Source organism: Helicoverpa zea, chromosome 21 (genome assembly GCF_022581195.2).
Source record: "Helicoverpa zea isolate HzStark_Cry1AcR chromosome 21, ilHelZeax1.1, whole genome shotgun sequence".
Lineage (NCBI taxonomy): Eukaryota > Metazoa > Arthropoda > Insecta > Lepidoptera > Noctuidae > Helicoverpa > Helicoverpa zea.
Genome location: NC_061472.1, coordinates 1,520,698 through 1,544,886, shown reverse-complemented (window position 1 = coordinate 1,544,886; position 24,189 = coordinate 1,520,698). Strand labels below are relative to the sequence as shown.

Here is a 24,189-nt window from a genome sequence, read left to right as displayed (position 1 = left end):
CTTCGGCCCCTTAATTTGTGAAAAATTACTATCTTGTCTTGTAAAATCTAAAAAATAGGTCCTCAAAAATGATTTTGTTAAATGTGATTTGTATTTTGTAATAAAGTAATTTGTTAATGATATATTTTTACCCAGATATTTGTTTTATTCCTTACTCATTACATATCTGTTAGATCCGCAGTACAATTTTTCGGGAGTTGAAATCAAATAGTGTAAATAAAATTGATAGTTAAAATGAAACACTCGTAGAAATTAGGAAAATTTACTAAATAACTAACATACACCGTAATATCACTTGACTCCATTCAACTAGACTACTATAAAAGTACAAAAATTGAGCAAACACATGTCCACACGTATTGGCGAAATAAATAACTTACTTATGACACTTAACAAATTGACTAATTTCCGACTACGTTTTTGGACTATGTTTTTCAGGCGTTACTATTGTAATTGCGTGTTTCTTCGTCCTTAGTTTACCTAAAACTGCTTCGTCAAGTTTAGCTATCGCCGCACTGGGCGAAGGGAAGGCTCCCACTAATCTTGAATGTGATGTCGGTCTTACAATCTGTACTTTTTCATTATTCACTATAGCCATTTCTTTATCTTCATATTTCTCTGCACTTGATCTATAAAACCTTCTGATTGGAGCTGTATGAGATTCGTTAGGGTTCACATCTTCAATTTGATCTGTTAATTTTTCCTGTCTTTCAACATTTTCTATTGGTTGTATATCTTGTTTTATTATTTCTACGCTTGGTGTGGTTACGACAGGTTTTTGTGTTGTCGTAGTTGATGTAGTAGTAGTAGAAGGTGTAGTAGTGTGTACTACAGGGTTATTATTTTTTAATGTCATACGTCTTCTATGCTTCTTTTCCCTTGAATCATTTTCTGTTACATTTCCATTAGCGATGTTAATACCAGCGTTAACAGTAATCAGTTTAAAGTCTGAAGTATTTTCAGCTGAGGTTGTGTTTCTCCTTGCAGTTTTTGCTGCACCAAATGTTCTTGTGCCCCTATATACGGGGGCCGCTTCTGTGGTTGTTTTACGATTTCTTTCATCAATGAGTGGAGTTGGAGTAACGAATTGAACATAGTTTGCTGAGCTTGCAGTATTCTGTGTGTTGCCAGTGTTGGAAACAGCTGCAGAATTAACAAGAGCAGCTACATCTGCACCGTTAGGTTGAGCTGATGCGCTTGGCAGCGGAGCATCAGGACTTTGAAGAATAGACATAGCTTCTTTAATACCGTCCACGTCTTCAGGACTTGTTTTTTGACCTAGAAAAAAAAACATAGACTGATTATTAAAGTTTATGGCATGTAGTACATAAGGCAGGTATTTTCATATAGCAAGATAATTTATTAACTAGGGCCATCCTATTCCTAAAATTGTGATGAAGCTTGACTGTCGTTCCGGACAGTCTTTTAGGGTTGAACTAAGTTTCATTCAGCCTTTGAAATCTGGAGATCAAATGCATACACAGTCACAACCAGTTGAAAAAATCTTGGCTATATAATAAGATAAAATGTATTCTTACCATCCTCCTGCATCTCCTTCTTATAAGACGAGAAGAAAGTAAGTGCCTTCATGAGCTGGTAGCTCTTAGACACGGGTATATTCGTGTCGTAGAGTTTCTTAGTATTCTTGCAGTCTACGTAGAACCACCAGTTGCACTTGAGGATGGTCTGGTCGAAGAGTGTGGACTCAGGACAGAGGAAGGATTTCATGACGAGACCATCGTCTGTAAGGGCACAGACGTGGAACACCTGGAATTGAGAAATTAGATGTTTTGAGGGATTAATACTGAATGTATATTTTTGGATCCTTATGTATAAATTTAACTAAGTATCTGTCCAGTAAGTAAGTAACTATCTATCTGTCCAGTTTTACGTCAAAACTACTGAACAGAATTAAATAAAATTTTGTACATAGATAGCCTACAACCTGAAAAAGAACCTTGAGTAGGTGGAACTGTGGGTAACAGCTTAAGATTAAATAAGTCCATGAACTAGAACTAGTTATTCGGGTATCTTTATTTAAGACTATGAATGAAATGTTGCCCTTTGGAATCGTGTTTATCCTACTATATGTACCAGGTTTCTCTCATTTATTTACTCATCTAGTTACTTCTGTATAACACACTCACCATACACCCAAGACTCTCATCGCCGTACAACCCCGGGAAGTACTTCTGGTCGCCGCAGTGGAAGCTGGTCTCCGGCAGATCCACCTTGGACTGGAAGTGGTCATCGAAGTTCTTCTCGTAGCCCACCGGGTAGTACTCGCGGGGAGCGTTCATTACCTTGCCCGATATTGGGAATCTGGGAATTTGTTCGTATTTATTTTAATTATTTTAGGACTGTTGGTTGTTTGGAGGCAAGCATTTGTGTCATCGTCCCAAATATTTGTAAAGGATTATAAAATATTGCTCAGATTTTATACTTATAATAATTAAGTATTAGGACTTAACACCTTTTGTGTCCCATGAGCAGCGACGGCTTAAGAATACATGTGTCGCTACCCCCTTCTTCCAGTGGGTGTCGTAGAAGTCGTCAAAAATGCACCGAACACCGTGCGAGAGAAGGAAAACTCGAAAAAAACCCTCTATCAACCCGTCTGGCCAGCGTGATAGCAGTAGGCTAAATTCCTCAATGTGCAGAACGAAAAAGCCACGGCCCCTAGTTCCCGGCAGTCCCGCTATTCCCGGTCACGGTGGCGACCGTGGTTACGGCGGGACAGGGGGTGCGAAGAATCTCCGGGTTACGGGAGGCCACCAAACACAACTTACTCTTGCGACGTACAACGGCCGCACGCTGCGGCTTGACTCGCATCTGGCGCAACTCGAGGTGGAACTTGGGAAGATTAGGTGGCATATATTAGGGTTATGTGAAGTTCGAAGAGAGGGGGAGGACACCATAACCCTCGAATCAGGTCACCTAATGTACTTCCGAGAGGGAGACCAACAATCCCAAGGTGGCGTTGGGTTTCTGGTAAATAAGTCCCTAGCTGATAACGTTGTGGAGGTGTCTAGTGTGTCGAACAGGGTAGCGTACCTTATCATAAAGCTCACCGACAGGTATAGCCTCAAGGTAGTGCAAGTGTACGCACCGACCTCGACACATTCAGACGATGAAGTGGAGGATATGTTTGATGATATATCAAGGGCCCTCCACTTCACTACAAAGACCCATTACACCGTTGTCATGGGGGACTTTAACGCTAAAGTGGGAGTACAGATTTGCGGCGAATCGGCAGTAGGATCCCATGGATTTGGAAGCAGGAATCATAGGGGGCAAATGCTCGTCAACTTCCTCGAACGCGAGGGGCTCTTTTTGATGAACTCCTTTTTCAAAAAGCAGCCCCAAAGGAAGTGGACGTGGCAAAGCCCCGACACTATGACTAAAAATGAGATTGACTTCATCATGACGAACAAGAAGCACATATTCAGAGACGTCTCCGTGATCAATAGGTTTAATACCGGGAGCGATCACCGACTTGTCCGAGGCTCTCTGAATATCAACTTCAAGGCCGAACGTTTCCGTCTGGTGAAGGCCAGGCTCCGACCAACACTGCTCCAAACCATGACAGGATCTGAAACGTTCCAGTCAAATCTGGAGAACCGATTTGCCGCCGTGGAAACCACAACAGACGTTAACCAGAACCATGAATATGTGGTTCGGATCCTCAGGGAGGAAGGTTCGCGATTCTGTAACATGCAGCGTAAGGGCAAGAAATCAAAGCTTTCGGAAGAGACATTAGGGCTTATGAAGAAACGACGTGAAAACCCGCCTGTCACTTCGTCAGCTAAGCGGGCTCTAAACCAAGAGATCAACAAGCACGTACGACGCGACCTCCGGTGCTCCAATACTCTTGCCATTGAAAGAGCAATTGAGCTGAATCGGGGGTCAAAGGTGTTCGTACAATCTCTTGGAAGAAGCCACTTGACGAAGCTGACCACAACAAGTGGAGAAGTCGTTTCTTCGGTGCCGGCAGTCCTTTCGGAAGTGGAAAATTTCTATGGCCGGTTATACGCATCGCATGCATCTCGACCTGATCCCGGAAATGAGGATTCTAGAGCCACATTAACACGCCATTTCACCGAAGACCTGCCAGAAGTCAGCAGTGGCGAAATCGAGATCGCTCTGAGACAGCTCAAAAATGGAAAAGCCCCTGGCGAGGATGGCATTACAACAGAGCTTTTAAAAGCAGGAGGTAAGCCCGTACTGGGGGAGTTCCAGAAGCTTTTTAATGCCGTCCTGTTTGAAGGGAGAACTCCAGAGGCGTGGAGTAGGAGTGTTGTCGTCCTGTTCTTCAAAAAGGGAGACAAAACCCAGCTGAAGAACTATCGACCCATTTCCCTCCTAAGCCACGTATATAAGCTGTTCTCAAGAGTGATCACGAACCGACTTGCGCGAAGACTCGACGAATTCCAACCACCGGAGCAGGCTGGGTTTCGGAGCGGATATGGCACCATAGACCACATCCACACAGTGCGGCAGATTATACAGAAGACCGAAGAGTATAATCAGCCCCTGTGTCTAGCATTTGTGGACTATGAGAAGGCCTTTGACTCGGTTGAAATCTGGTCTGTTCTGGAGTCCCTGCAGCGTTGTCAAGTAGATTGGCGATACATCCAAGTGATGAGATGTCTTTACGAAGCCGCTACAATGTCCGTCCAAGTACAGAATCAGCAAACAAGGCCCATACCGTTGCATCGAGGAGTGAGACAAGGGGATGTTATTTCCCCGAAACTGTTCACTAATGCAATGGAGGATATGTTCAAGACGCTGAACTGGAAAGGACGCGGCATCAACATCAATGGAGAACACATCTCTCACTTGAGATTTGCTGACGATATCGTCATCATGGCGGAAACGCTGCAGGACCTACAACAGATGCTGAACGACCTGGCTGAATCTTCTCTACGCATCGGCCTACGGATGAACTTGGACAAAACCAAGGTCATGTTCAATGAACATGTTCTACCGGAACCGATTGCGATACACGGCGCCGTTCTCGAAGTTGTTCGGAAATATGTATACCTCGGGCAGACATTGCAGTTAGGTAGAAACAACTTTGAGGACGAGGTGAATAGGAGAATTCAGTTGGGTTGGGCTGCATTTGGGAAGCTACGTCGAGTCCTAACATCGTCGATCCCACAGTGCCTAAAGACAAAAGTCTTCAATCAGTGCGTCCTACCTGTCATGACTTACGGAGCCGAAACGTGGACACTGACGGTACAGCTGGTCCACAAGTTCAAAGTCGCTCAGCGGGCTATGGAAAGAGCTATGCTCGGCGTTTCTCTGAGGGATCGCATCAGAAATGAGGTAATCCGTCAGAGAACCAAGGTCATCGACATAGCCTACCGAATCAGCAAGCTGAAGTGGCAGTGGGCTGGCCATATTAGCCGAAGAACCGATAACCGTTGGGGTAAACGAGTTCTAGAGTGGAGACCACGCCTCGGCAAACGTAGTGTAGGACGTCCTCAGGCACGGTGGAGTGATGACTTGCGCAAGACGGCTGGCAGGAGCTGGATGCGAGAAGCCGAAAATAGATCTCAGTGGCGTGCACTTGGAGAGGCCTATGTCCAGCAGTGGACTGCGATAGGCTGATGATGAGCATGCAGCACAAATATTCCATATATCCTGATTTATATGATAAGCATAAAACAATAAAAAAACCATAAATATAAATTAAACACAAACATACATAATATATTATAGAAATATAAAGTTGCTCCAATCAATTTTTCTTACGGATAAAAATGATAAGAACTATAGATATCCCTTTGCAGCGTACCACTTGTGATTTTGGTAAAAGACAAACTATACCATGGTACTTGCAAGCATTGTTATACAAGGTGTTGATTTGCATTTGTGCCATAGTTCAGGAGGAGGACATAAAGTACGTAAATAATCGATTGGAATTACAGTAGATGGGAAATAACTAATATGCACTGCTTTTTTTGTCATTGTAATGTCGTAGTATTTCAGAGGTAATCCAATTTTATGAATGAAATTTACGAATGATCGTTGCGTATTATTTGTGTTTGCGTTTGTGTGAGGGCGTAGCACGGTTTTAAGGCCAGTAACACACACGCCAAGTTTAAATACGGCTAGATGACATAGACGGAATTCGGAAAAACAATAATTTAAAAAAAATTACGTACCAAATTTTTGGTTGATTTGGGTCGAGAATCACTAGCATAATTACGTCCTTGACTATGGCACGGATGCAAATCAACAGCTTGTATATGTATGTACCCTATTTTACCACTTTGAAATCTAAGTATACCTTACTCGATTTGTCGATCCTCCATTGAAACTAAATACAACAAAAGTTATAGATTAACAGTACAACATTTCATACTAACATGCTGGAAATAGGTAACGTTCGTCTATAATTAAAATGGGTTTGGCTCAAAGCCTGTTGCTTTCGTTACTGACATCATCTAAAACTATTTTCAAAATGATCATTTTTACAACTCAAATATTTTACTATCGACACGGATACAAACCTCTTCGGCGGCTTCTGTGGTATCGCCGCAGTCAATATTTCAGGTTCAGGCTCCTGTTGGAACACGAAGGGCTGTTCCGTCGTCGTGGTAGTCGTCGACGACGTTGTAGTAGGTGCCGGTACCGGGATGTTCGCGTACTTGCTCAGCAGCTGCTGCTGTCTCAACGCTATCGCCGCCTCAACAGCCTCCATAGAAATATTCCCAGCTTTAGCAATCTCTGCTATCTTCGAATTTATCTCCTCCTTATTAAACTTCAACACTGTGTCGTCTCCATAACCAGTTATAGAATTGTAGTCGTCAACCTTCTTCGTGTTATACACGACGTTGTTTGCGATATCGTGCACTTGATGGGGAACGGGATCTACAAAGTTAGAAAGAGGATTCTTTTGGATGATAGAATTAGGTGAGTAAGGTCTGTGTTCTTTGAATATTGGAGCGGGTATGAGTGATATAGCTTGAGAAGGTGGCATGGGTACGAATGGATTGACGGTTGTCATGGAGTAAACTTTTGGAGGTTCTACAATGACGGGGGCTTGTGTGAATTTGATTGGTGAGAACTGGTCTGCAGTCATTTGTGATACCATTTTTGATATTTGGTTGTGTGATGGGTATAGCTCACTTTGGTATGCGAGTCCTGGGCCCTTGGATTGTGGGACTTGCAGTGGTGTGTAGACTTTTCTTGTTGGTGTTATAGGTAGAACGGTGAGGGTGTCTTCTTTCGGCGGTAGAGGTTTAAAGGCTGGTATTCCCATGGGCATAGGTTTGGCCATGGTGATAGTAGGTACTGGCTTGATGATGGTTGGTGCCGGCTTGGCAACGGTCGGTTCTACAGGAGCCTGGACTATGATGGGCTGCATGGTGGTAGAAACTCTTCGGTGCAGACTGGTCAGCTTGTCCATGGCAGATTGGTTGGGCCTATTAGTGGGCGCCATTGGACGCATGATCCTGTTTTGTTTACCGCGCTTCTGAAATCAGAAATATTCGAATTAAAATAACGAAGCGAAATGAATGATGCGACAAGGCTAATTTAAACTTGTATTCTCTAATTTGTATTTTCATGTAAACCCAGTAAGGATATCTTTACTATTGATCAAAATTTCAGTTACGTATGAAGAATTACATAACCTAGATCGAGAGGATACCATTTCTTGATTACACATTTACGTTGCATACAAACTGACATTCCGATGCATAACATACTAAATTGGTCAAGGTGTCTAAAAATAGAAAAAGACAAGAATAAAAATGTGATTATTGCTGTAGCTAAAGGTCATTTGGCTAGACCTATCATTAGCACAAAGTGCAACAATTGTCTTATTCAATAGTAAAATCCTTGATGCACATTTTGTACCAAATGCAATGAGATTTCTTCTTATTTTAGACATGATGCTAGTACTGCTGAAATCTGCAATGCATGTTGCGGTTTAAATAATGATAGTTATTTTTAGTATAATTTTCATATTTACTATATAGTCTTGATTTTTTCGTTGCAGTTGAATTCTATAAGTCAAGGTTAATATAATTAAACTAATGACAGACTTATTTGCAAAAGATAACAATTCTTAACGATGCGTCGAAATCATTCCGCAAGTAATAGTTTAATATTAACAATCGCATGTAAAAGTTCATTGCAAAGTCAGAATCGATTTTTTATTGCAGTATCAATTGAAGTTACAAAATGGTTTGCAGATGTTATCTGGGAACGACTTGTTTATTAATATTCAACAGCCGTTGCAAACTTTCAGAATATTGATATATCTTGTGGATCTCCTGTTTGAGTAACATAATCAAGATTGATTGAGAGTTATGAGTATTTTTTTCCCACGATAATCATGAAGAGAGATGACAGACGTAGGCTTGACATAAGGTTCTTTGGCTACTACCCTTTTGTGTAGACTGCAACTCGTCTTCTGAACGGTTGACGTTTCAAATTAAATCATTAAGTTTAAGATATTGTATTAATTCATAATATATTATCAAAATGACCTTACCTCCTGCTTAACATTAGTTCTGGATGGGTCAGCAAGCACGTTGGCAGGGGGCCCATTCTTCACACTGACAGATCTTCTTCTGCTGGGGTCCAAGTTTGTTAGAGACTGCTCGAAACCCAGCTCGTCACCAAGGCTGAAACCTGGAATTTGATAAATTGTAAATATTTTACTATGTTTACTAGAACACTGATGATGCAACTATGGTAGAAAAAAAAACCTTCCAATCGTACTTTTATTGAATCTAGTGATTAATGTAGATTCAGAAGTGATTTAGCTATTCACGTATGATTTCAGAATCTCGTCAACTCTGTTAATACCGTGCGGGATTAAAATTACGAGCTTTTTATTTTTCTCACAACGATTTTCATATATAATATCCTCCGGCATAATTTCAGCTAAAGTTTTAACAGAAGCCAAAAACCACTAATTGCCTCCGACTTTCACTGCAAAGATGATGTGACCATGAGTACTGCCGATTATTACTTACTACCATGAGTACTGTAGATAAAAGATTTAGACTTGTTATAGGAGTCATTCAAGGAGGTATATGGGTCAATAGAATCAATTCAATAGATTGGTGGGACCAGATATTTTAGATTTACACCATTATTTTTTTAACTAGATTCGAAATCTATCCCGAGTTCAGAATCTGGTCTTTGATGGCAATAAAACTTACACAGAGGTCTATTACCTCTTCTTCTTCTACCTGCCGTGTTCCCAAGGTTTTCGGTGCCATTGCAATATGCTTTCCACTTTCATTCCTCTCTGCCAGTGGTCATACTATCATCCATTCCCTACGAAAATTAATTTCTTTAAATATTTTACTATAGTGAACTCACCTAAACTAGCATGTGCTTTGATGCCTCCAAGATTCCGCACCCTGAACAGGCCAGATTTCTTGAAGGCACAGTTGATCTTGAAACCGAAATCTGATTCCAGTACACATGTTGGCTGCACTATTTCTGAAAATACAAACAAAAAACCATTAATAAATTCATCTTCAAGAAGTTTCATATCATTGTAACGCGGGGAAAAAAACATTTTTTACAGATAGATGTGTCATAATCTGCGGGCCAATTAAATAAATAAATACCTATTTATAATTATGAGGTGGCTTCAATTAGTATCATAATAATATGACTTAAAAATCTTTGCATAATTAATTTCCAATCTCGAGGGTCATAACGTAATTGATGTAGTAAAAATAAAATTATTTTTATAATCACTCAAGCAAAAATAATATTATGATAGCAACGTAATAAAGTAGGCATAAAATTGCCCAGTTAATCATAGCTTGATGTAATTACATATTTAGGCTACAAGGTCGTTGGTTTCCATTCTTTTTAAGAAGTCTGCTTTAATATGCAGTTTCCTTGAGGGTGCGTTCATATTGGAACATACAGCGGATGGTATATTTTTATAGTAACATACTCAATGCGCTGTTACTGTAGATCTGAGCTTGAATTTATAGAAACTCTACCTAATTTGATGAAGATTGGTAATTTTTCAAACATCAATTGACTTCTATCTCAGTAATATATCCTACTTATATTATAAATGTGAAAGTTTGTGAGAATGCATGGATGTATGTTTGTTATTCAATCACGCAAAAACGGCTGGACCGATTTGATTGAAATTTGGTATGTAGATAGGTGATACTCTGGATTAACACATAGGCTACTTATTATCAACACACCACGCGGGCGAAGCCGCTGGCGGAAGCTAGTAAGGAATAAATATGGCAGTCTGAAATATTTTTTACACAAAACCTGTCAAACGTGAAACATATTTTTTAGATAAAAGTTACCTGACGATTCAAAAATCAGCTCTAGTGCCATATATAAATCTGTAGGATAAAATTAAGGAAACCTTGTTTCTGATTAGTCCAATGAGAATTCGAACCAGTTTTAAAGTCAATAAAGGCAGTTATCACACGAATTTGTGCCGATTGCTTTAAGTACGTCTATATAATTTGCTTCAGATCCTAATTTTATACCTCGATGAAGAAAATTAGAGCACAAAATTCTATGATTGGTTTTGCTAGTCAATTAGCTATTTGCGTATTCGTTCTTCATACCATGTGCTATTGAATGAACATCAACTGCTTGAATCACAACATTGGATAGTTGTATAACATTTGAAATCGGCTGTTACACTTCAAATCGTAATGTTAATAGGAATTTATTATTTAACCTAACTGTTTCTATCATGGAACACGCACAAAAACAATTTGTTATTCGTCGAAAAATGTAGACAATTGCTATTGCTTGTAGTAGGATAATTTAAATGATAGTACGAGTACACCTATGTATATGTTGTCGTTAGTTTTATTAAACAGAACGATGAAGAGACCCGCCTTTACAAATAAATGTACAATGGGAAGAGAACAAAAGAGGAAGAAGTAATATAAGTATATCGGGTGTGTCGTTCACAATCACATTAAATCATATCGCATATACTTTATGATATTCTATGGCGAATTGTAAAAAAAATAACCTAATCCATTCAGTGGTTTATTTAACCACAGGAGTCATTTTTCGTTTTTATAATTTACAACATCATGTGTAAAGCAGAAATAAAGTTAGGAGTATCGTATGTTTTGATCAGTTGACAGCTGTCAGTTTTCAAGGGAGAATTTCGGTTGTTTGTAATGACTGACTTTTATATGGTGTTCTAATTTTTGCACATTTTTATTCCATTTACTTTGTTTGAAAAAATCATTTTTTTTATTTTTACGTATTTTTCTTTTATCTTTGTGTTAATCGACATATATTAACCAGTATATTAATGCATTTAATTTAATTTGATTATGAACGACACACCCGATATATAGAAACCTCATTTTCTGGTCTTTTATTTATTATTATTTTTATTGATCCGCATGAGGTGCAAAAATGCCTGAACAACATTCGGAACTGTTTCTCAGGATACAAGAACATACAAGTAAAACCGAGCGAAACAACTAGTTTTCAAACTATAGCTTTATTATAAATTTTAAAAAATATTTATCCAATTAAAAAAATAAACCAATTACATTTTCCTCTAATCATAACAACAATTTAAGCCCAAACACGCAAGGATACATCTCTGATTAAATCATCTCTCGCTACTTAAAACATAGTCGACTCACGCGCATCCTATTGCTGAATGCTTAACATAATAAGTGGTAATTGCAGACGGAACATTTTTCCGGCGGTATGCAAGTCCAGGATATTGGATGACCTAGATTTCTCCTCGTCCTATAGTTTGAGTCATAGTGTAGGAGAGGTTGAGAAGTACTAACGTTTTGTTTGTATTTTACTCTGACTGCGGATGGCCAAAAAAGGAATTGTTGGTTTTAACTATTTATTTTGTCACTTTAATTTCCATGTAAAATAATATCTTAATTGGTAAGAAGTTTCACTTTAAAAACACAAACAGAGAGAATAGACAATGTTTTATAGTAAAGCATTACCTCTATAGGTACTGTCTATTATGTAGGCCTTTCAAAGATAGGCTATTTCCATTTTTAAAGCCTACAATACCTACTCACACAAAACCTTCGTCAACTGGCCGGCTACATAAATGGTTTGTTTTTTCATTAACGCCTTAACTTCCTTTTACGAATTGTTTCATTTTTTTGTCCGTTTAATTATAGGTATTGTGTTACAATTTACAGACCCTTAACCTTCACTTCCGTGGTACCTTGAGGGATCGATGACTTGGTTACTAGGTACTTCCCAATAATTTTAAACGGATTTCAATAACCTGACTATCTGTTGTTTTGCCTACTAACTACTACTACTAGAGATAGAATTTTAACATAAACCCCATAGAATTCATGTCGAATTCTTAATCTTATCATCTGATGATAGATACCGTAAAGCGATTGATAAATGCAAATTGGTTTTACATTCACTGGAACACAAAAGATTATCTATAGTTTCATACACTGTATGGTGCAAATAAACAATAATGTAATTAATTTCTGAGAATTAAGGTCTGACACGGAAACTGTCTGTCTGTCTTTTTATACTATTTTGTGTATAATTTTAAAGCAGGTAACTTATGGTGACTTCCTTAACCTTGTGAGATAACGTTGTTAGTGGCTTTTACTTTCTTAAAATGGTGGCTAACGGTGTCTTGTGGGCAGTGGGAAGCGTCCGCATACAGATGGTTATATTATGAGCTTGTGATGTCATTTACTGTTTATGCATCTTTCTTTTGAGATTTGTAGAAAGCTTGTTTAAGATATTTCCAATTTTATTATAATTTTTTTAAATGTTCATAACCTAAACGATTTGAAAAAGTCTTCCATTAGCTAGACTATCCCCGGATACGGAAAAGTTTCCCTGGGACTCGGGCGAAACCCCGGGAAAACCAAACAGACAAAAAATAAAACCGTATTTAATAATGGTAGTGTGTTAGTCTTTTATAACAGTTTTTGGATGAAAAATGCGAAGGCATTTACTCAGCTGCGCAGTACAATGTCTGGTAATTAAACAAAGTTTATGCAGCCTGGCATTACTGTATCTACTCACCTACAGTTTAACCTATTTAATTCACTTTGTAAAGGCCTTTATAGGCTCGGCTCACGATTGCGCTGTTTATTTACTACTATTCTTAGTATTATAATAGAGTATAATCTACTTAGCTCACTTGATCTGCACGCTTATTCAAGAGCTTTGTGTTGGTTGCAATCATTAATTAGCGGTTGTTGCCTACAACCTACAGAGAAGATTGATTATAAACAAGAATGTACCCAGTTAGTTACTTAGTTATCCAAAAGTTCTCTGTAGGTGGCAAAAAAAAAATCAGAAGTACCTTCTACATAACTTGAGTATCTCACCAAAATACATTCCCAACGTGATGAGAATGGGCAAATCCTTTAAGCTTAGGGGAGGCCTTTGTCCTGCTGTGGAAGTTATCTGGAACCTAGAGATCCCGACTTCCATGATATAAAAAAGTACCCATACAAAAGTTTTGTTTAAGCCAAGGATAGCGGTTTTCTCCTACAATGTAGCTGCAGTTGCAATATTAACACCTCTTGACTCTTTAACCTTGAAGATAATTTTAAATGATTATTTATGATTCTACCTTAGTATTTTTGCATTGCAATGTTATTCATAGACAGTGTTGACATAGTGTTAGGAATATACTTTCAAGAAGCACATCTTTCAAGGTTGCTTACCCAATAACTTATTCGGATATATTGCAATCGTCATAGCTATCTGAATGGAAAATTGATAATGTCAGAATCTATATGCTAATCATAATGGGACTATTAATTAATATTGGCTACTTTTAATTAGCTGCTGGATAATAATAATTTGGCGGGCAGTAGAAATGAAATATGCAGGAATGTTTTTTTTTTTATGAATCTTGGTAGCCGTAGAAATATTTTTATGTTACGGAATATATAATAGACTTTCGCTACTAAAGTTAATTAATTGGAAATGATCACCAACTGTTAGAAGAAAACTTGTTAGGCGAAGAAAAATCTTTGCAAATTATTGTGAAAAGAGGAACTTTGGCCTTCTATCATATAAAGCTAAAGTTGTCATAGAAATATGGGTCTTTAATTTTATCGCTTTTAGGTACTACTTGTAAATAAATAATAGGTACATTCTTGTGTGTAGGTACTGCATTGTATTGCTTGTATATTTGCATCAGATGCCCACATCTTTTTGTTACCATAATTTAAGATTTCTGGGTATTACCGTGAAAGACATCTTTCTCTTGTAACAATTACCACAGAGCACTCTTACTTGAACAGTCTGGCGATGTGATAAGTCTAATTACGTTGCGTCGAGTGAACCGCGCCAGTAATCACTGAATCTAAGTGGGTTTAACTAGTTATTATTATAGAAGTTGTAATCTGAATGTTGCAAAAACGTGAAATGAAACGTTGGAAAGGAAAAGTAATGACTACACAATTTGAAGATGTCATAAAACCGTCTATTTAGTTAACACTTAATGCAACTCTGTCTGTCTCGCTTTCAAGTCAAAACTACTGACCCGATCTCGATGAAACTTGGTACACACTCATAGATAGTCTTAAGTTTGATAAAGGAGAAAGGCTACTTTTTTCCAAAGAAGTAATAGTTCCCTCGGGACGCAAGAGGACCGCAGAATTCAATTAGTACATAATAGAAAATAAAAACTCCGTAATTAACTTAGTTGTAATAGATGACAAAATATTGTAACTTAAATATAGGTAGATACATAGTTCATCATCCTCCGAGCCTTTTTCCCAATCCTGTTGGGGTCGGCTTCCAGTCTATCCGGATTCAGCTGAGTACCAGTGCTTTACAAGAAGCGACTGCCTATCTGACCTCCTCAACCCAGTTACCCGGGCAACCCGATACCCCTTGGTTAGACTGGTGTCAGACTTACTGGCTTCTGACTACCCGTAACGACTGCCAAGGATGTTCAATGACAGCCGGGACCTACAGTTTAACGTGCCATCCGAAACACAGTCATTGGTGTCTAAGATATACTTAGAAAGTACATACAGACTTAGAAAAGTTGCATTGGTACTTGCCTGACCTGGGATCGAACCCACGCCCTCATACTTGAGAGATTGGTCCTTTACCCACTAGGCCACCACGACTTTTTTTTACATAGTTTTGTAAACCAAAAATCCTAGGTTATTGACTCATAAGAACCACGCAACAATAACAATGATTGTGATTCATCTGTCTGGATTTAAATCCGGATCCGGAGACAGACCGGACTTGACAGAGATGAGTCAAATATGGCATAGGCACTTATTACCTTGATGTTGTCACTTTCGTTTACGTCCGGTTTTTCTGGTGCCTCTAATTAGTGATTTAATTATATTATGTAAATAAAAATTCGATATCCTCTCTAACATACTATCAATATGACATGTTCATAGGCATACATACAACAGTGCAAGAAAATCTAGCCAAACAAGTTAACCTATCAACTTACCTAATTGTTTGATGACTCACACGCACCTTATTATTTCTCGGAAGTAATTGCACATCACCCGTCAGCCACTTCTAGCCTATAGCCATTGATCCGTGGCTAACTACCATATGGACACGTTAACTACCTATATAACAGTAGTGTGTGTATGTATGTGTCAAAAATGTCTGACCAATGGTACGGTACGTGGCTTGCCGGATGTCTGGGAGAAAGGCGGCTCACTTGTTTGTGTAGCGTTTGCAAATATATTTAAGGTAAAAGGCGTTTTGTTTTGAAGAGAGAGGTATGAGGTTGGAGGAACTATAATATGGCTATTAAATAAAATTGTTTTTAAATGATTGATCGAAGGTACATAGACTTATTCCCTATCTCTTGTAATGATAAATAAAGGCAGGTAAGAGCTATAAAATTGAATGGGAATTGACATGGGAATATTTAAACTCGCGTGATTTAATCATTTAACGTGGCATTCTTATTAATTAAAACAATAAATAGTGATTCCTAGAATACCTAATTTTGCAATAAACAGCTGTGCGAATTTCAAACAGCAAGACGGATCCGATTTTTCGATACTTAATTCGACTGTGAGGTCAACACATCCATTCGATTTAGTAATCGGTATTCAGTTACTATCGATTACTATGTTGCTCGATAACAGAGAATCGATTTACCATGCACGGACCATTCACAGCTATTTTACGATGATTTGCATTTATATTTTTAGGATTCAAACCAAAGATTGCAATTCATCGCATGTTTGTCTTTTTGACCTTTCACCTTGAATAGCTCAACGCCTGAAAATGCAACTTAATGATACTTTTGAGGGAACAGTATATAAAGAAACCACCGCTGCTCCAAAACACATATGTGTAAACTAATTGGCTAAGCTCTATGCTAATGATAAAAAAAAGAAAACATAAAACACACGGATTTTCCAAACGCCCTTAATAGCCAGTAAGGCAGCTGTCACAAAATTTCTACTTTATAGAAACCGGTTGAACAAGCATGGTGTTCAGAAATAAGTATAAATTAGGTATATTGAGTGAAAAGTGAAAATAACCGTGAACGCGATTGACGAAGCGTGCCGACGGACATCTGTGAAATATGTGCTAGAGGGTACACCATTGAGGCTTTAGACTTGTATGATAAACTATACAAAAGGATGAAAGTGGAATATATAGATAGATTTTAAGTGAGGAACCTTCCAGACTTTGTGATTAGCCTGCCGGGGCTGCGGGATTATTCGAAAGAGTTACCGCAGCCCTGGTACATAAAGGAAATTGATGGGTTTTAGTCAATGTAAGTCTGACAGTCCCTCACGCGGCACCCACAGCGGGAAGAGTCATTTGATGATTCCCATAAATAAAGGCTTTGAGATTAATAAGTTCATTGGCCACAAGCGTAATGACTTGATGCCGCCAGTGGTGTCACCTTATTCCCGTGGGAACTACCCCGTTACCCGGATTAAAACCAGTAGCCTTTCTTGATAAACGAACGATCTAACAGATAGCATCATTATTATACCTGATCCAGAAGTTCCTGAGAGTAGCTCTTTCAAGCAAACAATATCAGTAATATTTTTTGTTATTATAACAAATGCATAAAAAAGGTACCTCTGTTTTCAGTGTATCTGAAACTGTTTAAAATTTTGTATGGTCAAAAACACAAACAGAAAATCGTTTGATAGCCTCTCATCGAGATGCGTGATCTACTTCGACATAAGAAATTGGGATCCTTTATACCAAGTAATGGCAGAAATCTTCAAAATCCCAAAATCAGCAGAAGTCTGTACTATACATAGGCTAACCTCACTAACCACAATGACGATCGCAATAAGAATCATCGCGTTCATATCAGCGTATAATGCTATCAACTGTGTGACAGTTGCTACCAACAAGCCAAAGATACACCACAGCATAAAGATGTACAGTTATGAAGGTACCTACTAACGTTCGTAAAAATGTCACTCACACATACATGTGCATCGACGAGCTTTTATCGGCGCTATCGGTGCTGTCAGTAGGTCTGTACTGAGTGTCGTGCATCGAGCACATGTGTGAGTGACATTACGAACGTTAGTATACGTAGCTTCACAACTGTTTACAAGATAATATATTTAAACTGTGGTATAATGCTATCAATTGTGTGACAGTTGTTACCAACAACTCAAAGATACATCCACTCTTTTCAAAATTACACAAATTGTAACTGACAAAAATGATAGAGCGATGAAACAATGGGTGATTTAATTTCACTGGTTTAGTCGATAGGAACGGAAATTAATTTGGTGAAAATAGAAAATTATGGTGTCTTCTATATCTTACTTGATTACAAAGTCAATGGGAAAGACGAGTCATTCTTTAGGTTTTGACTAAAATATGATGCTAACATTACGGTTAGCTTGGAGGTATTATTGTCTGGACTATTCTATGCAAAAAAAAAAAAAAAAAAAAAAAAAACAAAAAAACAAAAATGAAAACAGGAAGGCTAAAGCTTACTATCTGGCTATGTAACCTAACATTTCAGATTTCAATCACGTCATTTTAGGTCGCTAAAAACATCTAAAGAATGTGTATTATAATTTTTACGTATATTTGTATTTCTATATTATGTAAACTTACCTACTATTTAATCATAGGACTTTAATAGGAATCTAAATTCCAATCTTGATTCTTTATACTTTAACTCTTCCAATCTTTTCTCTTTGACTTTAATCACACTTTCATATACCCAACAATTTATAAATGGCATCTTTTATAGATATTGATTAATGTGTAATCTATACTGCAGGTTCAGAGGTCAATTTTTACCGTTAAAGTTGAATGATACTCGATCTTTGATCTCTCATCGAATGGTGTCAAATAATTTGTATTTCGGCTTCATTCTTTGTTGGATGTTGGCTTACAAAGTTTCATTTGATAGGTATTATAAATAGTAGCTTTTGACAGCAAGTGGCCCATCCCTTGACCCTTGAAGTTTTTAATATTCCTTTGTATTCATTTTGATGCAATCGCTACAAAGATAACGTCGTAGTCGACATTTATAACTCCAATATAAGATTGCGAAATATTTTTAATTGATGTGTCATCCTTAGATTCACTAGCTTTTAATTGTTATCTAGAATTTCGATAAAAAAATACTAAAATCTTTTCCAGCAACTTGATCTAAAATGGTTTAATCCTATTCACTCACATAGCCTTCAGACGTGCTTATAACCGAAATGAGCTTTATGACACATTGATCTTTTATAACATATCAATATAGTAACATTTCAGTGTCACAGAAATATTTGGAAACTGCAGTGTCCTATCAAAGGTAAATCCAATCTTACCATTCTGGAGTATAGAACCATTCCATCTTCTATACATATAATAAATCTGTAGAAAAGTAATTTTTGTACATTGAAGAAATTGACAAAAAAAATAGCCAGCATGTTAAAGGATAACTAACAGAACCCATTTCCATCATTTTTGTCATTTTTGTCTGTTTGTCTGTTTGTCTGTTTGTCTGTTTGTCTGTTTATCTGTTTGTTTGTTCGGGATTCACGTAAAATCTACGAATTAAATGCAGACAATGCTTATATACAAAAATTCTACGTAACTTGGGGTATTACTTAGTTTTTGTTTCATCGAAATCGATTCACTCTATCAAAAGATATGATTAATTTTGTGAATTCAAGATGTAAAATATTACGACACGCAATCTATTTGTCAAAACTGTACATTTGAATGTTGTACTTATATTAGTTGATCGGCCTATTATTAATCTTTACACAGAAAATCACACCTTCATAAGTATCTTCGGAAGAAAAAAAAAATATGAAAATTTTGTTTAGCCAAGGTTAAAGTAGCTCCATCTGTGCTAAATCTGTGGTAAATAAAAAACATCAAATTTGTCAAAGGAGCGAGGTGGTAAATGACAATATCACCATACATTCTTTATAGAGGACTATTATTTCAACAGATGGAGTTGTGTATTTTCCGTATTTCACCATATTTTAACACGTAGTGTAATTTTTCGATAGACATTTCAATAGTGTTTGTCAGTTTGCCGTGCCACATCAAAATCCAACTATAATTATTACCTTGATGAAAAGAAAATTAATAGTTCTCAGCCAAATTTAAAACGGTGCCATCTAAATTATTTTTTGAACATTATGTCAAAAATGATGACTTTAGTGGAACAATTAATTATCATTTAAAGTTACAGATGGAGTTCATATCAGGATTTTTTCATAAACATAGTTTAGCTTATCTTCCACTAATGTGGTGGCCTTAAAACAAATTACTTTGAGTGAGTAGTATTAAGTAGACCTCAATTATTTTTTCTGGTGCAAAATATGTAAACTTAATCCTAGAAGAAATGAGGATCTATCTCTCGCAAGCGCTGCTAAGCGTGAGGAAGGTAATGTAGGATTCTGTAGCTTTAAAAACAAGCCCAGATACAAAGTGCAGATAAGAAATGGGAGCTCTCTCTATTTAATACCATACACACGTAAAATGCTTTATGCGTCTGAAAACGTACAAATTACGCGCCGCATACCAGAGACATGCTTACTTTCAACTTCTGATCGCAAATACACTGTTCACGATTACGAACAGTCTCAGTAAGACCCGAGCCAAGTCTAAAAACCCTAAAAAACACCTTTTATATAAAACTACGTTTGATGTCATTTAATCACAAAGACAGAATTGTTCTCTGTTGCAAATCCTATCCACCTATATCCTATCCTAATCCAAAATGCATTGCAGGTGTGCATTGCACAAAAACCAATGGTATCCTATTCGAGAAGTCAAAAGAGTTGACCTGCCAACGTCAGCTTCTGCGCTAAGCAAGTGTTCTTAATAGTACCATCAGAATTACATTCATCGTTGAATGAGGTGAATAAATTTTCAGAAACCACAATAACAGTAGTAGCCAAAGCGTATTATCGCTTCATAGAGCTCTGATTGGCCCCAGGTGACCAAGTCAGGTCTGATTTGTTCGTTCATCAGATCTTTGAAAGTGTTTGGGTGGATAATTACTGTCGTCCTGTTTACGTGTGACACAAAATATGGTATATAAACGTCCTCCGCTAGAGCGAAATTTTCCCGGTGTGCGGTAGTGACGCACAGTATACAACACTTATGTTTCTTTTGATTTGCTGGCTCTACCAAGAAATGACAAATTGCGAGCGTACATTCTGAAAATCTTGGCAAAACTATAGGTTTCAAGTACGAACACATGAAGTGGACTCTCACAGATACGTACATTTTGCCTATTCGTGAACTAATGCAAACATTTCGGTGGAGTCCCGGCTTAGGCCTCCCCCACATTAGGCGTGCGCGATCCTCGGGCGTGTGAGTAGCGCGGGCGCCGCGCGTGTGTCGCGAGCGCGTTGCGTGAGCGTCGCGTTTTGCTGCCCTGCGGCATTTGCAGCGCGCTCGCGGCGCGCACGCGCCGCTCTCCTTGACGTTTAACTGCTAAGGCGTTTAGCGGGCGGCGGGGATAGCAGGCGAAGGGGTAAGAACGCAACTCGAGCGCCGCGTGCTCGCCGCGAGCGCGTCGCTTGCACTCTTCACACATGCCGCAGGGCAGCAAAACGCGACGTTCACGCAGCGCGCTCGCGACGTCCGCGCTACTCACACGCCCGAAGATCGCGCACGCCTAATGTGTGGTCAGCCTTACCATGAGTAAGTGAAACTATCCTACCCTATGCGCCTGCTGATGATGATGACTCATTTTATCATCCATCCAGCTATTCCCCAACTATGTTGGTGTTGGCTTCCAGTCACCGAATCTGTTTGAGTACCAATATTTTGCTTGGAGCGACTACCTATCTACCTATCTTTAATCCAGTCAACTACACAAGACGATATCCATGGTAAGACTGACAGACTTTCTGGCTTCTGATTAGTCGCAGCAGCTGCAGAAAATGTACAAATGACAGCTTTGTCAGACTCAAAGCATGTAGACATATATTTATTTGATTATAGCTGTTTCCTGTGAAAATTACTTACGCACCATATACGTAATAATTTTCCAAATTGGCTGAACAACGTCACAAACTTTACTTCTTTTGTTTAGATAAATGGTCACATCCACAACACAACCTTGATCAATGAATCTATGCGACTGCTAAGTGCTAATCCTAATTATACTGTCACGTGAAAGAATGCACCTACGGGATAAGTAGTATTTTGACGATTCTATATTGCCCACGCAGACGAAGTTGCGGGCAACAGCTAGTCTCACATAAGTTCAGTAGTCACACTGGAATTATTCCAATGACATCACGACTTTCACTGGACATTGGAAGCCGTTAAAATATCATGTTTATACCGCGGGGTCACTTTCCATTTCAATGGGAAAGTCATTGCCACGGATGTCAACGGTCACAGTATTATAATGTTGCTCATGATTATAATTGTTACGGTATAAATGATTTTAGATGAGCTGTTATTACGGTGGTATATATTTTGTAATGATAATGTTTGTGATTTGGGTATATGGTGCAATGTTTGGGATAATAGTTTTGTCATCGTTTTGGATTACACAAATCGGTCACCTGAGATGTAAGTGGACTTATGGAAAAAAAATTACGACATATGGAGTATTTTGTATGATATACTTAGCACCAAAAACAAACTAAGAATTCGTTCAATAGCTTTGTAGTATTCTACCATAAATAACCCTCTAGAAGTTTGCTAGTCCCTTACCGAGTACCTAATAAGTGAGTGTGACCGCTACATCGATCAAGACAATATTTAGTAAGTATAGGATTCGGTTTATTTTATTTTATTAGGGAAACAAACAGATACATTAGGACCGTTTCAAACAAAATTTTAGAGCGTGCATAGTTTTCTTAAGGATATTTCTTAAGCAAACTACAAAATATATTTCTCAGTATGTATATGTTCGAAATAATATAGTTTACGTTTACATTCGTGTTGATAGTTACCCTGCGATTACGGTCATTGGATCACCGGGTGAACACACTGTAATGGTGGCTAATGATCCTACAGCGTTGTGTAAAGGCCAATAACTCACTAAATACTGGTTGTAAGCGTAGTTAGTGATATGTACAATTTAAAATATTATACTGCAGGTTTAAGTAACGCCTGCTGTGGCTTCGGGGTTGTTCGAAGGAATTACCGCGGCACTGCAAAGAGCTGCAGAAGGAACAAAATGAGTTTGAAAGTCTGTCCTACAACCACATCGGGAGGGGTCATCTAGTATTTTCCATCTCAAAAGAAGGTTACAGTGACGGAACTACCTACTGATATCAAAATTAGACTAGGTTTCTGACCTGCTAAGTAATTAACTAAATCAGTTATCATTTCAAGTTGACGACTTTGCGAATTACGTCTATGATGATGGATGGTGTGAGGCCTATACTTATAATTATACTAAATACAAAACATGTTAAAGATTTGCAAGGTTTGGTTATGACTCAATACTATCTCAAACCTTTATGCTGTTTAAGGGCTTTTCCTTCCAAAAGCATAATTTATCCCTAGATCACAAAGGCTCATCGAACAAAAGACAGCCATAACTTGACAAAAGTACGGTCATCATCTGCGCAGACGCATGTAAGTTAAAGATTTTACATCGTAAAAACCTGCGACTTCACACGGGACAATGGATCGTAAAATTAGTCATGTGCCTCTCTCCGTTAAGAGGTATTTTCTACGAGATTTCTGAATACAAGATTGGCAATTATTGTTTTCTACGTGTTAAGCATAAACATCAGATTAAGGAGCTATGTACGTCTTCCTACGTAATATGACTTCATTAGGCAACTAATAAATACGTGAATTGATGATAGTTTGACCTAAGACCTTTCGAGGGGTAAGTATAGTTGAAAACGCAACCGAATCACTCTATATCACACCGAATCAATTTACATTGTATAAGCAACCTTTTGCATCAATCAACAAACCGACAAGATCAAGACTGTTTTGCTGTTTAGTATTGTTCCCAAAATTGTAATACTTCTAACGATTTTAGATAATCTGCACATGCTCTCAGCAGTCGGCTTAATATTACCACAGATTAATTTAATAGTTACTTGATATTACGTTGCAGAGGAATGCTCCCTGTGAGAAAACTCTTCACCAGCCAATAGGTCACATTATAAATACTAGACTTCGTTTTATATCGGACTGCAACAAAGTTAGGTAACTTATTACACAAACTCGGGTTAGAGGTTACTTTGTTAGTATGTCACGTAACTTTTGCAAAATGTTTTAAAGACTTTTGTGATTTTTTCAATTAGTAAGGTGATATAAAAATACACTATTGCAATTATCTGAGCAAATACTCATAAAGTTTGAATGAAAAAAGCCACAGGCAAAATATAAAAGTATCACACTACACTATTTTAATGTATATTTTAACGATTCAATTTTATACGTACCATTTGGATCAAGAAAATGATCGCCTGAGGCTGACAACCGGAAATATAAATTTTGTTCCGGTCACTAAAATACTTAAGTGCCGACTGGGTTTTTATATCCGATATATAGGTAGGTACTTTTTTTTTTTTTTTTTTTTATCGACGTAAAATCATCAAATGACCCCTCCCGCTGTGGGTTAGCAGCGGTGAGGGAGTGTCAGACTCTTACTGACTAAAATCGTCGTGTTCCGTCATAGGCCTTTTATGTACCAGGGCCGCGGTATCTCTTTCGAACAACCCGCAGCCCCGGCAGGCCTTGGCCCTGCTGGGCCCCGCTGGATATAGGTAGGTACTTAGGTTTTGAAATACG

At 38.1% G+C, this 24,189-nt stretch overlaps 1 protein-coding gene across 2 annotated transcripts in view; it reads right to left on the bottom strand.

Moving 5' to 3' along the window:
- Positions 1–248: 248 nt before the first annotated feature.
- Positions 249–24,189, bottom strand: part of LOC124640977 — a 59,237-nt gene continuing 35,296 nt past the window's right edge. Inside the window, exons 2-8 of one of the 2 annotated variants that reach the window (XM_047178976.1) lie at positions 9,349–9,471; positions 8,510–8,649; positions 7,138–7,483; positions 6,519–6,879; positions 2,148–2,322; positions 1,539–1,767; positions 249–1,278 (exon numbers count right to left, since the gene is read on the bottom strand). In XM_047178976.1, coding sequence (XP_047034932.1) covers positions 413–1,278; positions 1,539–1,767; positions 2,148–2,322; positions 6,519–6,879; positions 7,138–7,483; positions 8,510–8,649; positions 9,349–9,471 — 2,240 coding nt within the window. In that variant the 3' untranslated portion in view covers positions 249–412. Of the gene's footprint in view, positions 1,279–1,538; positions 1,768–2,147; positions 2,323–6,518; positions 7,484–8,509; positions 8,650–9,348; positions 9,472–24,189 lie in introns of both variants that reach the window. The other variant, XM_047178974.1, reaches the window with a different exon arrangement.